The sequence below is a fragment of the Dipodascopsis tothii genome (assembly GCF_038497935.1).
Source record: "Dipodascopsis tothii strain CBS 759.85 unplaced genomic scaffold V1510scaffold_21, whole genome shotgun sequence".
Taxonomy (NCBI): Eukaryota; Fungi; Ascomycota; class Lipomycetes; order Lipomycetales; family Lipomycetaceae; genus Neoaidaea; species Neoaidaea tothii.
Genome location: NW_027118005.1, coordinates 143431 through 156005, shown reverse-complemented (window position 1 = coordinate 156005; position 12575 = coordinate 143431). Strand labels below are relative to the sequence as shown.

The 12575-nt window shown below is 64.7% G+C and overlaps 3 protein-coding genes across 3 annotated transcripts; all 3 read left to right on the top strand.

Annotated features, from left to right (window-relative positions):
* Positions 1 to 941: 941 nt before the first annotated feature.
* On the top strand, positions 942 to 3498 carry V1510DRAFT_419118 (uncharacterized protein). Its single transcript, XM_066934240.1, has 4 exons — positions 942 to 1290; positions 1327 to 1569; positions 1643 to 1742; positions 1776 to 3498. The coding sequence occupies exons 1-4, from the start codon at positions 1180 to 1182 to the stop codon at positions 3359 to 3361; spliced, it is 2040 nt and encodes a 679-aa protein (XP_066788173.1). The 5' UTR covers positions 942 to 1179; the 3' UTR covers positions 3362 to 3498.
* Positions 3499 to 7226: 3728 nt separating this feature from the next.
* V1510DRAFT_419109 (uncharacterized protein) lies at positions 7227 to 8494 on the top strand. Its single transcript, XM_066934239.1, has one exon. It carries the CDS (start codon positions 7479 to 7481, stop codon positions 8094 to 8096), a length of 618 nt encoding a protein of 205 aa, XP_066788172.1. The 5' UTR covers positions 7227 to 7478; the 3' UTR covers positions 8097 to 8494.
* Positions 8495 to 9077: 583 nt separating this feature from the next.
* V1510DRAFT_181467 (uncharacterized protein) lies at positions 9078 to 12167 on the top strand. Its single transcript, XM_066930415.1, has one exon. It carries the CDS (start codon positions 9169 to 9171, stop codon positions 11857 to 11859), a length of 2691 nt encoding a protein of 896 aa, XP_066788171.1. The 5' UTR covers positions 9078 to 9168; the 3' UTR covers positions 11860 to 12167.
* The last annotated feature ends 408 nt before the right edge of the window (positions 12168 to 12575 follow it).

Here is a 12575-nt window from a genome sequence, read left to right as displayed (position 1 = left end):
GTCGCCAGCCTGGTCGCAGGCGCACGGCCAGCGTGCTGCCAGCCGCCCGCTGTGGGCTTGTCTCCCGTCGGCTCTCTGTCGTCGGCTCGCTGTCTGCCCGGTCCAGGCTCGTAGATCAGCCTAGATCGGGGCTCGAGACACGTTGCCCACGTCGCCCGCGGTACGCACGTCTCCATCTGGACTTGCGAACCAGACCGACAACAGTGACGAGGGCCTAGATGGGCCCAAAAGCCAGGCTCGTCACAGTGGCCAAAGTGTGGTACGTGGTGGGATGTCACGGTACCACGCGCTCGCTTCTCGTTGTGTCCCAACTTTGTAAATAGGCAGCGAGCGGATCGCTTGCGACCACGCGTTCCGCGTGCCAGCGATCCTGTGGGGTAGATCTGGGCACGCCGTGACAGCGATCGGCGGACGCAGGCAGCAGACGCGGAGCGCAGCCTGCTGTAGACAAGCGGACTGCACACTGGGTGGTGCAGCGACGGACGTGTAGATCAGGCCTACGGACCGCAGACCAGACCGGTAATGCAGGCGGCCGCAGCTGCAGACAGCGCTCTACGTGGCGGCGCACATAGGCGAAAGCAAGCGGCCGGGCTGCGGGTTCGGCGGCCACGGCCACGACCGGCCGCCGTCGACCGCCGGCTGATCCGTCACACGTAGAGCACGCCGCACGGGCTGCGGCTAGACGTGCGGCTAATGACTCGCCCCCTGACGCTGGCGGGTCGTCCGTCCGGCCCCAACAAGGGTGACGGAACTGCCGAGGGCGTGTGACGCGTGTGACACGCAGGCACAAAGAGCGCGCAGCCAGAGCGCCAGCCAGAGCGCGGCGCATAACCGGCGCGCGGCCGTGACGGTCTGCGCGCAAGCGGCGCTGCGGTGGCGGAGTTAGCGCGCAAGTGGCGCGGCCGGTGGCGACAGCGCACCGTGCATCCGTCCCGCCGCGCACCGTTTATGCCGCATCTCTCGCAGCGCGCGGCGCGCGCCCTTTATTACGTCCGCCCTCGCCGCTTTTTTTTTTCATCCTCTTCTCCCGCACCCTCGACCAGTAGTGGCCAGTCTGCGATCGCATCTACTAATCCATCTACCGTATCGGATCGGCGCCCAGCGCAGATCAAGTAGACACGGTCGGCGCCCGCGCACGCGCAGCGCGCATCGCAGAAGCCAGTACAGTAATCGCCCGTAATGGCCACAGAGTTTGAGGCCACGCTGGCCAGCCTGCTGGACGTCAAGCCGCCCGGCGTGTCGGGCTCGAAGATCCGGCGGCTCACCGAGCTGGCCCTGCAGAACGTCCAGGTACCGCGCCGCCGGGAGATCGCACTAACTCGGCAGTCGGAGTCTGTCCTGGTCCAGAAGCTGTTTACGCATGTCAAGCGCTCGCCCCCGTCGCACAAGCTCGGGGCTTTGTACGTTGTAGACTCGATCGTGCGCGCGTATCAGGACGAGGCCCGTAAGCTCGGCGAGCAGGTTTCGGAGTCTGCGCCGGACGGGACGTTTGCCTCGGGCATCTACAAGATCACCACACTCATCGACAGCATGATCAACGACGTGCTCGTCGCACCACACGACCAAAAGGTATGCTTCCGTACTGTAACGCGCCGCGTAGCAGGCGCCACCCGTATTGGTGGACAGCCAGTAACATTGCTAGGACAAGATGGTCAAGGTTGTCGAGATCTGGGAGCGCGCCGCGACGTTCCCGGCCGACGTTCTGGCGTCGATGCGCGCCAAGTTCAAGGCCGACATGGAGAGTAAGTGCCTGCGGCCGCGGCCGCTGACGGTAGAATACCCAGACTCGACCACGCCGCCGCACCCGCCGCCGCCGCACATTGTGAACGGCTTCCAGAACGACCGCGCGTTTGTGCCCGGCGCAGTCGCGCCGCCGCCGGCCGCGCCCGCGGCCGTGCCCGACACGGCCTCGATCCTGGAGGCCCTGGCCAGCATGGCCAAGCAGGCGCCGGCGCCCGCTGCCGCGCCGCTGCTGCCGACGTCCGCGCCGCCCGTATCCGCGCCGGCCGCGTCGGGCCTGCCGTCGTCGCTGTCGTCAATCCTGGACGCCGCGCTCGGCGCGCCCAAGCCGGCGAAAGCCACGGACCCGCGTACCCAGCCGGCCGATCGGCTGCCGCCGATGTCGGCCCCGCCGTCGTCGTCCATGGCGGCAATGCCCAATCTGGCGGCCGTGCTGCCGATGCTCCAGCAGCAGCAGCAGCAGCCGCAGCCGCAGTCGCAGCCGCTGGCCGGCCTGCCGGGCATGCCCAACATGCCCAACATGCCGGGCATGCCGGGCATGCCTGGCATGCCCGGCGCGCCCGGCGGCGACGGCATGGGCCAGCAGCTCGCCCTGATCCAGATGATGCTGTCCCAGAACGTGCCCGTCAACCAGATCGCGTCCATAATCCAGATGACGCAGGGCATGGGTGGCATGGGCGGCATGCCCGGCCTGCCCGGCCTCCTTGGCGGTCTCGGCGCCGGCGGGCAGCCGCCGACGTCGACCAACGGCGTGCCGTGGATCCCGCCGGCGACCAGCAGCGGCACGGCCTCGATCTTCGACGATCGCGGCCGCGCCAGCACTGGCAGCCGCTCGCCGCCGTACGGCGGCGGCCGCCGCCGCTCGCGCTCGCCCGGCAGTAGGTACCGCCGGGGCGGCCGTGGCGACTCGCCGCCGTACGACTACGACGGCCGCGCGCGCGACTCGCCGGTGCGCGCCCGCAGCCCGCGGGCGGCCGGCCGCAACCAGCTCGAGAAGCGCGAGGACGGGTACCTGGCGCGCGCGTCGGCCGGCCAGTTCGACGACCCGGTCGAGGTTCGCCCCAAGAGCGTCACACTCGACCCGTCGCTGCCGTCCGGCTGCATCAAAGTGCTCTCGCGCACGCTCTTTGTCGGCGGCGTGCCGTCCAACATGACCGAGGAGCGGCTCATCAGCATCTTCGAGCAGACGGCCAAGGTCCAGGGTGTGATCATGAACAAGGACAAGCGGCACGCGTTCGTCAAGGTCTACTACCGCTCGGACGCGATCATCGTCAAGGAGGCCATGGAGACCTACAGCGAAGGTGACGTCACGCTCCGCACCCGCTGGGGCGTTGGCTTTGGCCCGCGCGACTGCAGCGACTACCAGACCGGCGAGAGCACGATCCCGATCGAGCGTCTGACCGAGGCCGACAAGCGCTGGATCGTGTCCGCCGACTTTGGCGGCACCGGCGGCAAGCCGCTCGAGCCCGGCCTCGTCGTCGAGGAGCCCGACATCGAGATCGGCGCGGGCGTGTCGTCCAAGGCCATCTCGCGCCGCATGCCCACCAACTCGGGCGGCGACCTTGGCCCCAAGTCCACCAAGCCGCCGGGAGACCGCGGCGGCAAGCGCCGCCGGCGCTGAGCGCCGGCCGGGCTGAGCCCTGCGCCAGCGTGTATATTTATCGACATCGGAGCATGATATCCTTGATATGTTTTTGATTAGTCTCGTCCGCGGACCATGTACTCTAGAACAAATCGGCCGCTGGCCTTGACATTTGACATTGCGGCCGCGCGGCCTGGACGCGCCGGCGCCGGACGGCTGACAGCGAGGGTCTGGCCGCTGGCGAGACCGCCGCGTGACTCTGGGCCGGTGGCGCGAATCGCCGGTAGCGTAGACGAGCCCAAGCGAGCCCCGGCCGGGGTAGGCGTGGCGGCCGGGGACAAGCGCGCCAGGGAGCTTGACAGCTGGCGCCGCACCGGCCCAGTCTAGACCGGCAGCCGGGACGGAGAGCCGGTCCGGTGGGCGGCGGCTGGCCGCGGCGCTCGCGTGCCTGCGTGCGGCCGGCCGCGCGGTGCGGCCGGTGCGGCCGGTGCGGCCGTCGCGGAATGCGGACGGGCGTGTGGCCGCCGCACCGCGTGCGGCTGAGAGCGCCGCACGCTGTGCGGCTGCGCTCGACGCCGCGCGCGCGGTCCGCTGCCCGGCCCACCCACCGGAACAGCCGGCCCGCTACGACCAGGCGGCCGGCGACGTCTTGGCATCGTCGGCACCACAGCCGGCTTACGCCTGTCCGGCAGGCGAGCCGGGGCAGGCGGGGCGGCCGGCTGAACCGAAGGCCACGGCCATCGCGGCCGTGGCTTTGGCCCGGACGCGCTATCTGGCGCCACCAGGTGGCCGGCACCGATTCCGGGGCATCCACCGGATTGTAGTAGAGAACGAGCAGCGCGAGACCGACGACAGCCGGTCGGCCCGGCCCTATCACGGTGCGGGCAATTGGCGAGTCAGCTGGGCCTGGCCGCACGTCAGCGCACGGGAGCGGCTGCGCGACAGCACGTCAACGCCTGTGCCGGCGGGTGCGGCAACGGCGGGCGGGCCGCGGCAACCGTGGGCGGGCCGCGGCTACGACGGCCGCGGCCAGGCCTGCTGGCGACGGGCCGAATGTACAAGCGCACGCGAGCACAGTGCGGGAATTACGGCCGCGGGACCGGTGCTAGGCGCCTAGGGCACGGCATCGGAAAGCCGTCTAGTTGCAGGCGACCGTAGGCGTAGGGGTGGGCTCCAGCGGGCTGACGTCGCGCCGCGGTCGCCGGTGGGCTGCCATCGCCCGCCGCAGAGTGCTGCCGAACGAGTCCGGGGGCGGCGGACGCGCGAGCTGGTTGGAGATGCGGACGCGGGCGGACAGAACGCGCTAGACTGGCCGGGGGGGACCGTCGGCGGCCGGCGACGAGCGCTAGGAGAGATCATGGCCGGCTAGACCGGCACCGGCTAGAACACATGCACAGAGAACCGCAGTAGAGGACCGGCGGCCGAACGTCGCTAGCGGTAGACGGCGCCTGATAAGGCCAGGCGCTCGCAGAGGCAGCGTACCCATGGCACAGGTACGCGCAGGTACGGCCGAGACGCCGGCCGTGCCAGCGGTACGGGGCGTACCGGGGGTACCACAACAAGCCGGTACACCGGTGCGAAATACTGCGCGCGCGTACCCTGCGTACCTGAACGACCCGCGTCCGCGTGGGTACCATCCGCGCGCGCAGGGGCGCCTTAGTCGACCGTGACAGCAGCACAGCGGCCCTGAGTCATGTTGCGTTGCCACGGAAACCGTGCAAATCACAACAAACAAAGGCGCACACCGGCTGTGTTCGGCCGTGCGGTCGCACAATGGCAGAGCGGCGGCCGGCAGCCGGCCCGTACGACCGGTGCGGCCTCCGGCCCGTCACCGCGGCCCATTGTCTTGCCGCGTGGATATGCGCGGCCAGCCGCTTCGACACCCGTGCGGCGGCGGGCCCGCAGCTCGCTGGCTGGGCGGCAGGCCCGACCGGCCGGCCGGACCGGGCACCAGCCTGCCACCGGCCAAGGTTCGCACTGGCGCAGCCCCGCCTGCCCAGCATCCGCAGAGCCTGTCGGCAGAGCCTGTCGGCAGGGCCCGCCGAAGTCAGACGGCAGCCGCGGCACGGCGACACCGGCCCCGGCACACGCGGCCTGGCCGGCACTCGGGCATACAGCAAAGGCCGGACTGAGGCAAAAGCATGCCATGCGGCGCTAGGCCGCGCCGCCGCATCGGCGGCCGCGTCTGGCTAGCGCCACCGCCGCCCGTTGGGGCCAGCGCGGGACAATGCGCGCCCAGGTTGCGCGGCAGTGGACAAAGGGCATATCTACGTCGCGGCCGGGCTTCAATATGATCTAACCCCTTGGGGTCTGGCACTGGGGGAGCCCACGTCGCCGCCCGTCGCTAGCCCGATGCGGGCGCCCGAGCGGACGTCGCGTACGGACGAGGGTGCGGCGCGGCCACGTTGTCTCTGCTCGCACCGCCGCCGGACGGCAGCTGCGACGCTCCCGCGCACTGACTTGTCTTGGCGCAATGTGTCGGCAGGTCTCGTACGTGCGGAAGTCACCGGCTGCAGACCGGACGCGCCGCAGAACGCCGGTCTATCGGCGTATCTGGCCGCAGCGATTGCCGTGCAGTGATAGCCCGCGTGGGGTGCAACAGCCACGCCCACGACCCGCCCGTTCGTCGGATGGGGGGGCAGTATCTGGTCTACGCATGACGTCGGCCTGTAGCCGAAGGACGCAAGCGCGGACGACAGACCAGCGACGGGGGCCCTAAGCGACACCTAACCCGGCGTGGCCCCCAACCGTGAGGGACGGCGCTGGCTTGCCCGTCGAAACAGCGACTAAAATTAAATTAATCTCGCATCCAGGGCAGGCACACGCAGAGCATGTCTGGGGCTAGGTGAGCTAGTCCGTCGTGCGGCGCGAGCGACTGCGGCAGAAACGAGCCCTAGACATCGTCGGGCATACCCTAAGGACGTACGTGTAGCCGTCGCCCGCCGACGGCCGCCCATTGCCAGAGCCCACAAGCCGCCCGCCACAGCGATGTCGGCCTGGCGGCGCCGCCACCACGTAACTACTCGTCGCTCGGGGCCGTCGGCCCGCACCGGGCTTTCTTGGCCCCCCGCCGCTCTGGGCATCCGCCAGGTCCGGCGTCACACCAGCGGCCACCACAGCTCCGCCGATGACGTTTCAGTAGTCACAGTGGCCGGGGCAAGCCGGCTAGCCGGGATAGGAGAACAAACCACCGTGCGCTAGTCGCGCGGGCCCCGACAGTGCCATACGCCTACACGCCCGCAGGCTGCCTGCGCGGGCTCTACGCCTGCACGGCCCGCACGCCCGCACGGCAGTGAGGTGCAGAACCATGCCGGCGGCTGCGCACTGGCGATCGTGTTCCACAGGCCTCCGCCGGCGATTGCAGAGCCGCAGGGTACCCAATCAGGTAGGCCTAGGTTGGCGGCGGCTTCGGCCGAGAAGATTCTGGAGGGAGGCACTCTAGCTAGATGCGATTATCCGAGGTCCACCCCAGGCCGGCTGCGACGGTCGCGACGGCAGATCAGGCGCCGCGCACGAATCGGGCGAGCCGTCCTACCCGCGCTCTTTTTGGCGCGGTCTGGCCGTCGGCGGCACCCACCACAGACAAGGTCGAACCTTAACGTACCGACTGTTCCGCGCGGGTATGGGCAGGTGGTACCCATAGCAATTACCCTACTCGGCGCCACTGCCCTATGGGCGCTCGCCTGAAGTCAGCGCCGTGCATTACCCGGGGCCAAGCAGCCAAGCACGGCCTTGGCCGGCTCCTCGTCACCGCCGCCGTTGCGCTTGGCTGCCGAGGCTACGGGCACGGGGGCGCGGCGCGATGTACCCGCGACCATGGGCGCGCTTGCGCGACCGGACGATGGGGCCCCCAGGAGAAGGCGGCTTCCATGCCGCAGCGGTGTTGCGAGCCGCACAAGAGCACAAAAACAAGGAGAATCGGTGAGACGGTTATGCCATAATAAATACGTCATCCATTACATGCGACCGCAACATCTTTGCGTTCGCTGCGCACGCTGCTATCTAGACTTTTCCCTCGGTCACACAAAGACAGGCTAGGGCCGTACGTGTGGACGTCGTCTACCGGTCGCTGGCGAGATGCGCGGTGCCGACCATTGTCCAGCTGCCACCGTCGCGTCATCCCGTCCGGGCCGGCAGCCGGGGCCACCGGGCTTGTATGAGCACATACCGGCCGGCGGCCGGCGCGGCGTTCGTCGGCGCGTGCGCCGGCCGCACCCCGGCGGTCATCGGCGATGACAATGGGAGCCGGGTCCGACCGGGACGCCGCGCCGGCGGTGCAAAGTGGCTGTGCGCCACCCATCGCTGCCGTCTAGCCGCACCGCCATGCGCGCATTTTGTAATGCACTCACTGCCGCCCGTTTGGACCCGCGGCAGCGGGCCTGTCTCAGCGCGCCAACTCAATTCGCCCAATCGGGCCGACACTAGCACCGGCCTGGCCGCCGTGCTGGCTCCCCGGAGAACTCTAGCCACAGTCAGAGGTTCCGCGTCCTTACACGCAGCCATATCGGGGAGAGCTAGGCCACGTATGCACTTTGGGACACAGTCCGAACTATCCGCCGCCACGCCTCTCTCCATTGGGAATACCAAACCTAATCAAGCGCATCCGCATCATGCCTTCCTCTCCGTGCCGCGCCCGCTACCCGTCTTATCCACTTCGGCCAGGCAAACGTTTCTTTTGTACAACCACATTTGCCTTTCCGCGAGCTCATTTCCAGCGCTCGGTTTCGGTTTTACCTCTTTAAACCATAATCGTATTTGTTTACATCCTTCTTGATCTACGCCAATGAGATTATTCCCTCTAGCTCCGTTCCCGCCGAGTTTTGGGTCGCCCTTGCCAATTTACACAAAGAGGTACGAGTGCCTATTATCTTTGCCCCCCGTACCTGCGGCCCGTACCGACCGTACCGATTGTACCGACCGTGCCGACCCATGCCGCGGTGGCCACCGGCGGTCATACCCACCAACCCGGCCAATTCGTCTTTTCTCCGTGCCATTTCGCGCTAGCACCAATATACAGCTAGACGGGGGGCCTAGATACCCTACGTAGGCCCGACTGCAGCCTTTGCAGGTCCGTAAACAACCGGCGTTCGGCGGCAAACAATAGCTGGGCGGGCGCCGAGGGCGGCCGCCTGAGCCCGCGCCTCCCGGGCGGCGGGCCGCTAGCCGGCAGAGCCATGGCTGCGGCCGACCCGGCGCCGCCAGAGTATATCCGAGGTGGCCAGCGGCAATATTATTGTGCGCGAAGGCAGTAACCCGAAAAGCGGAAACTCAAATATCCAAAAAATTTTTGCGAGACTAGGCAAAATATTATATATATTCCGGCATTCCCTGTTCCTGTCGTCTTTTTTTTTCCTCGTTTCGTTTCGTTGTTCCTTTCCTACAGGTCAATTGACAGTCGTCAGCTTGTTAGGTATGCATATATTCTTGTGGTCGCATGGGAGTGAGTGGTCTGGTCGCTCGTTGTTTGCAGTGGGCGGAACAAAGAGGCTGGAAGTCGCTTGAAAGTGGGCGCTCGTGGGAGTCGTGTCTCGCGTGTGTCTTTTTTTTCGGCTACTGTTCTTTGTTTTGCTGTCGGCCGGCGCCGGCGGCAGGCCAGACGGCTTGTTCCCAAGCGGGAGAAAGAGCCGGAAGGGCCGGAAGGCATTGGGCGTGCGCGGCTATATAATGCTGCCGCAGCCATGCCGCCCGGGCCTACCAAGTCTCTCTCGACCGAAGCTCAAGCTCTGCGGATAAGGCCTCGCCATCAGATACGTCACCTGCCCACACTGCTTGCATCGACGACAGACCACTCCTGCCCTTTACGCAGGAGCCTTTACTTACTCTTCCAGCTAGGATAGTTTTCCGAAATGTCTGCTACTGAGCCTACCAACGAGAAGCTTAACGCCGCGCCCGAGGCCGAAGAGCCCGATGAGGACATCGACGCCCTCATCGACGACCTCGAGTCGGAGGAGGCTATCATCGAGGAGGAGGAGGACGCCGCGCCTGGCGCGTCGGCCCGCCCCGTCCCCGAGGAGCTTCTGCAGACTGACCCTCGCTATGGTCTGACCAACGATGAGGTTCTTGCTCGCCGCAAGAAGTTCGGTCTCAACCAGATGAGCGAGGAGAAGGAGAACCTGGTTCTTAAGTTCCTTATGTTCTTCATCGGACCTATCCAGTTCGTCATGGAGGCTGCCGCCATTCTCGCCGCCGGTCTTGAGGACTGGGTCGACTTTGGTGTCATTTGCGCTCTGCTGCTCCTTAACGCCGTTGTCGGTTTCGTTCAGGAGTTCCAGGCCGGTTCCATCGTCGATGAGCTCAAGAAGACTCTTGCCCTGAAGGCTGTTGTTCTGCGTAACGGCGCCATTGTTGAGATCGAGGCTCCCGAGGTCGTCCCCGGTGACATTCTCCAGGTTGAGGATGGTACCATCATCCCCGCTGACGGACGTCTTGTCACTGAGGACTGCTTCCTCCAGGTTGACCAGTCGGCCATCACTGGTGAGTCCCTCGCTGTCGACAAGCACCACGGTGACAACTGCTACGCCTCGTCGGGTGTCAAGCGTGGTGAGGCCTTCATGGTCGTCACTGGCACTGGTGACTCGACCTTCGTCGGTCGTGCTGCTGCCCTTGTCAACAAGGCTTCGGCTGGCACTGGTCACTTCACTGAGGTCCTGAACGGTATTGGTGCCGTTCTCCTGGTCCTTGTCATTGCTACTCTTATGATCGTCTGGGTTGCGTCGTTCTACCGTTCGCGCCCGATCGTTCCTATCCTCAGATACACCCTCGGTATCACCGTCATTGGTGTCCCCGTCGGTCTTCCCGCTGTCGTTACCACCACCATGGCTGTCGGTGCTGCTTACCTCGCCGAGAAGAAGGCTATCGTCCAGAAGCTGTCGGCCATTGAGTCGCTGGCTGGTGTCGAGATCCTTTGCTCTGACAAGACCGGAACCCTCACCAAGAACAAGCTGTCGCTTTCGGAGCCCTACACTGTCGCCGGTGTTGAGCCCGATGACCTTATGCTCACTGCCTGTCTGGCTGCTTCCCGCAAGAAGAAGGGTCTTGACGCTATCGACAAGGCTTTCCTGAAGTCGCTCAAGTTCTACCCCCGTGCTAAGAACACTCTGTCCAAGTACAAGGTTCTTGAGTTCCACCCGTTCGACCCCGTCTCGAAGAAGGTTACCGCTGTTGTTGAGTCGCCCCAGGGCGAGCGCATTGTCTGCGTTAAGGGTGCTCCCCTTTTCGTCCTGAAGACCGTCGAGGAGGACCACCCCCTGTCGGAGGAGGTTCTCAACGACTACAAGAACAAGGTTGCCGAGTTCGCTACCCGTGGTTTCCGTTCGCTTGGTGTTGCTCGCCGCCGTGGTGAGGGCAACTGGGAGATTCTCGGAATCATGCCCTGCATGGACCCCCCCCGTCACGACACTGCTAAGACCGTCAACGAGGCCAAGCGTCTTGGTCTTGCCGTCAAGATGCTGACTGGTGACGCCGTCGGTATTGCCCGTGAGACCTCGCGCCAGCTTGGTCTTGGTACCAACATCTACAACGCTGAGCGCCTTGGTCTGGGTGGTGCCGGTGACATGCCCGGTTCGGAGGTCTACGACTTTGTCGAGGCTGCTGACGGTTTCGCTGAGGTGTTCCCTCAGCACAAGTACAACGTCGTCGAGATCCTGCAGCAGCGTGGCTACCTTGTGGCCATGACTGGTGACGGTGTCAACGACGCCCCGTCGCTCAAGCGTGCTGACACTGGTATTGCCGTCGAGGGTGCGTCTGACGCTGCCCGCTCGGCTGCCGACATTGTCTTCCTTGCCCCCGGTCTCTCGGCTATCATCGACGCTCTCAAGACCTCGCGCCAGATCTTCCACCGTATGTACTCGTACGTCGTGTACCGTATCGCTCTTTCGCTGCACCTGGAGATCTTCCTTGGCCTGTGGATTGCCATCCTCGACCGTTCGCTGAACATTGAGCTCATTGTCTTCATTGCTATCTTTGCCGACATTGCTACTCTTGCTATCGCCTACGACAACGCTCCTTACTCGATGAAGCCCGTCAAGTGGAACCTGCCCAAGCTCTGGGGTATGTCGATCGTCCTCGGTGTCATTCTTGCCGTCGGTACCTGGATCACCCTCACGACCATGTTCGTTCACGGCCGTGGTATCATCCAGAACTTCGGTGTCATCGACGAGGTCCTCTTCCTCCAGATTTCGCTCACTGAGAACTGGCTCATCTTCATCACCCGTGCCAACGGTCCCTTCTGGTCGTCGATCCCGTCGTGGCAGCTGTCTGGTGCCGTCCTCATCGTCGACATCATCGCTACCTTCTTCTGTCTCTTCGGCTGGTTCGTCGGTGGTCAGACCTCGATCGTCGCCGTTGTCCGTGTCTGGGTTTTCTCGTTCGGCATCTTCTGCGTTCTTGGCGGTGCCTACTACCTCATGCAGGACTCGGTTGCTTTCGACCGTCTGATGAACGGCAAGCCCATGAAGGAGAAGCCGAAGCAGCGTTCGCTCGAGGACTTCCTTGTGTCGATGCAGCGTGTGTCGACTCAGCACGAGAAGGCCACCTAAGCACAGGCGTTTTGATTAAAAAGAGTTTTGTTTGTGAATCGTTGGGCTGTAATCACTAGACTTTCGTCCATGTTTGTGTTTGGATGTCCGGTTTAATAATGTTAGTTTGATCTAATTAATATTATTTAATTAATTCTTATGAGACACTCTACACTACGTGAACATTGTTTGGTGGCAGCACACAAATCGAACTTCTTACTATTTATGTTGTTACAAGACATTCAATATAATCATGGTATGCCGCTCTTTACTATAATTTCTAATACATTTTGATTAAAAAATAACCGTTATCTGTTAATGGGCCTTGCTGCGATATTGCAGGCTGTGTAGACATGGCTGCGTGGACGGGCCCTTGCTGCGCCGGTTGTGCGGCGACAAAGATGGCGGCGACAAAGACGCGGCGACAAAGACGCGGTGGTATGCCCTAACCCTATGCCGACCGGTCCGCGGCTTTGTTCGCGTTACGAATCGCCTTGTGCCTGGCCGGAGTTATGGCGATAACGTAAGACCGAGCCTTGTTCTTGTTACGGCTCGCCGTGCCGAATGGATCCGGTCTGTTGCGGTGCGCAGAGGGCCGGCAAGGTTGCGCGATCGCTGCCGCAGGGCAGCCACGGTCGACGGAGTCGCCGCCGGAGCTCCTTCGATGACAGCTGTCTTCGGGCAGGAGTGTGGCCTGCGGCGGCGAGCCTCCGGCGGCGACTCCGTCGAGGGTGGCT

What these genes read in the sequence shown, in the direction of transcription:
- V1510DRAFT_419118 (XM_066934240.1), top strand. Translation starts at nt 1,180, where the DNA reads ATGGCCACAGAGTTTGAGGCCACGCTGGCCAGCCTGCTGGACGTCAAG. An exon ending in TGGCCCTGCAGAACGTCCAG is followed by an intron (nt 1,291 to 1,326) that starts GTACCGCGCCGC and finishes CTAACTCGGCAG; the next exon opens with TCGGAGTCTGTCCTGGTCCA. An exon ending in TCGCACCACACGACCAAAAG is followed by an intron (nt 1,570 to 1,642) that starts GTATGCTTCCGT and finishes TAACATTGCTAG; the next exon opens with GACAAGATGGTCAAGGTTGT.
- V1510DRAFT_419109 (XM_066934239.1), top strand. Translation starts at nt 7,479, where the DNA reads ATGAGCACATACCGGCCGGCGGCCGGCGCGGCGTTCGTCGGCGCGTGC.
- V1510DRAFT_181467 (XM_066930415.1), top strand. Translation starts at nt 9,169, where the DNA reads ATGTCTGCTACTGAGCCTACCAACGAGAAGCTTAACGCCGCGCCCGAG.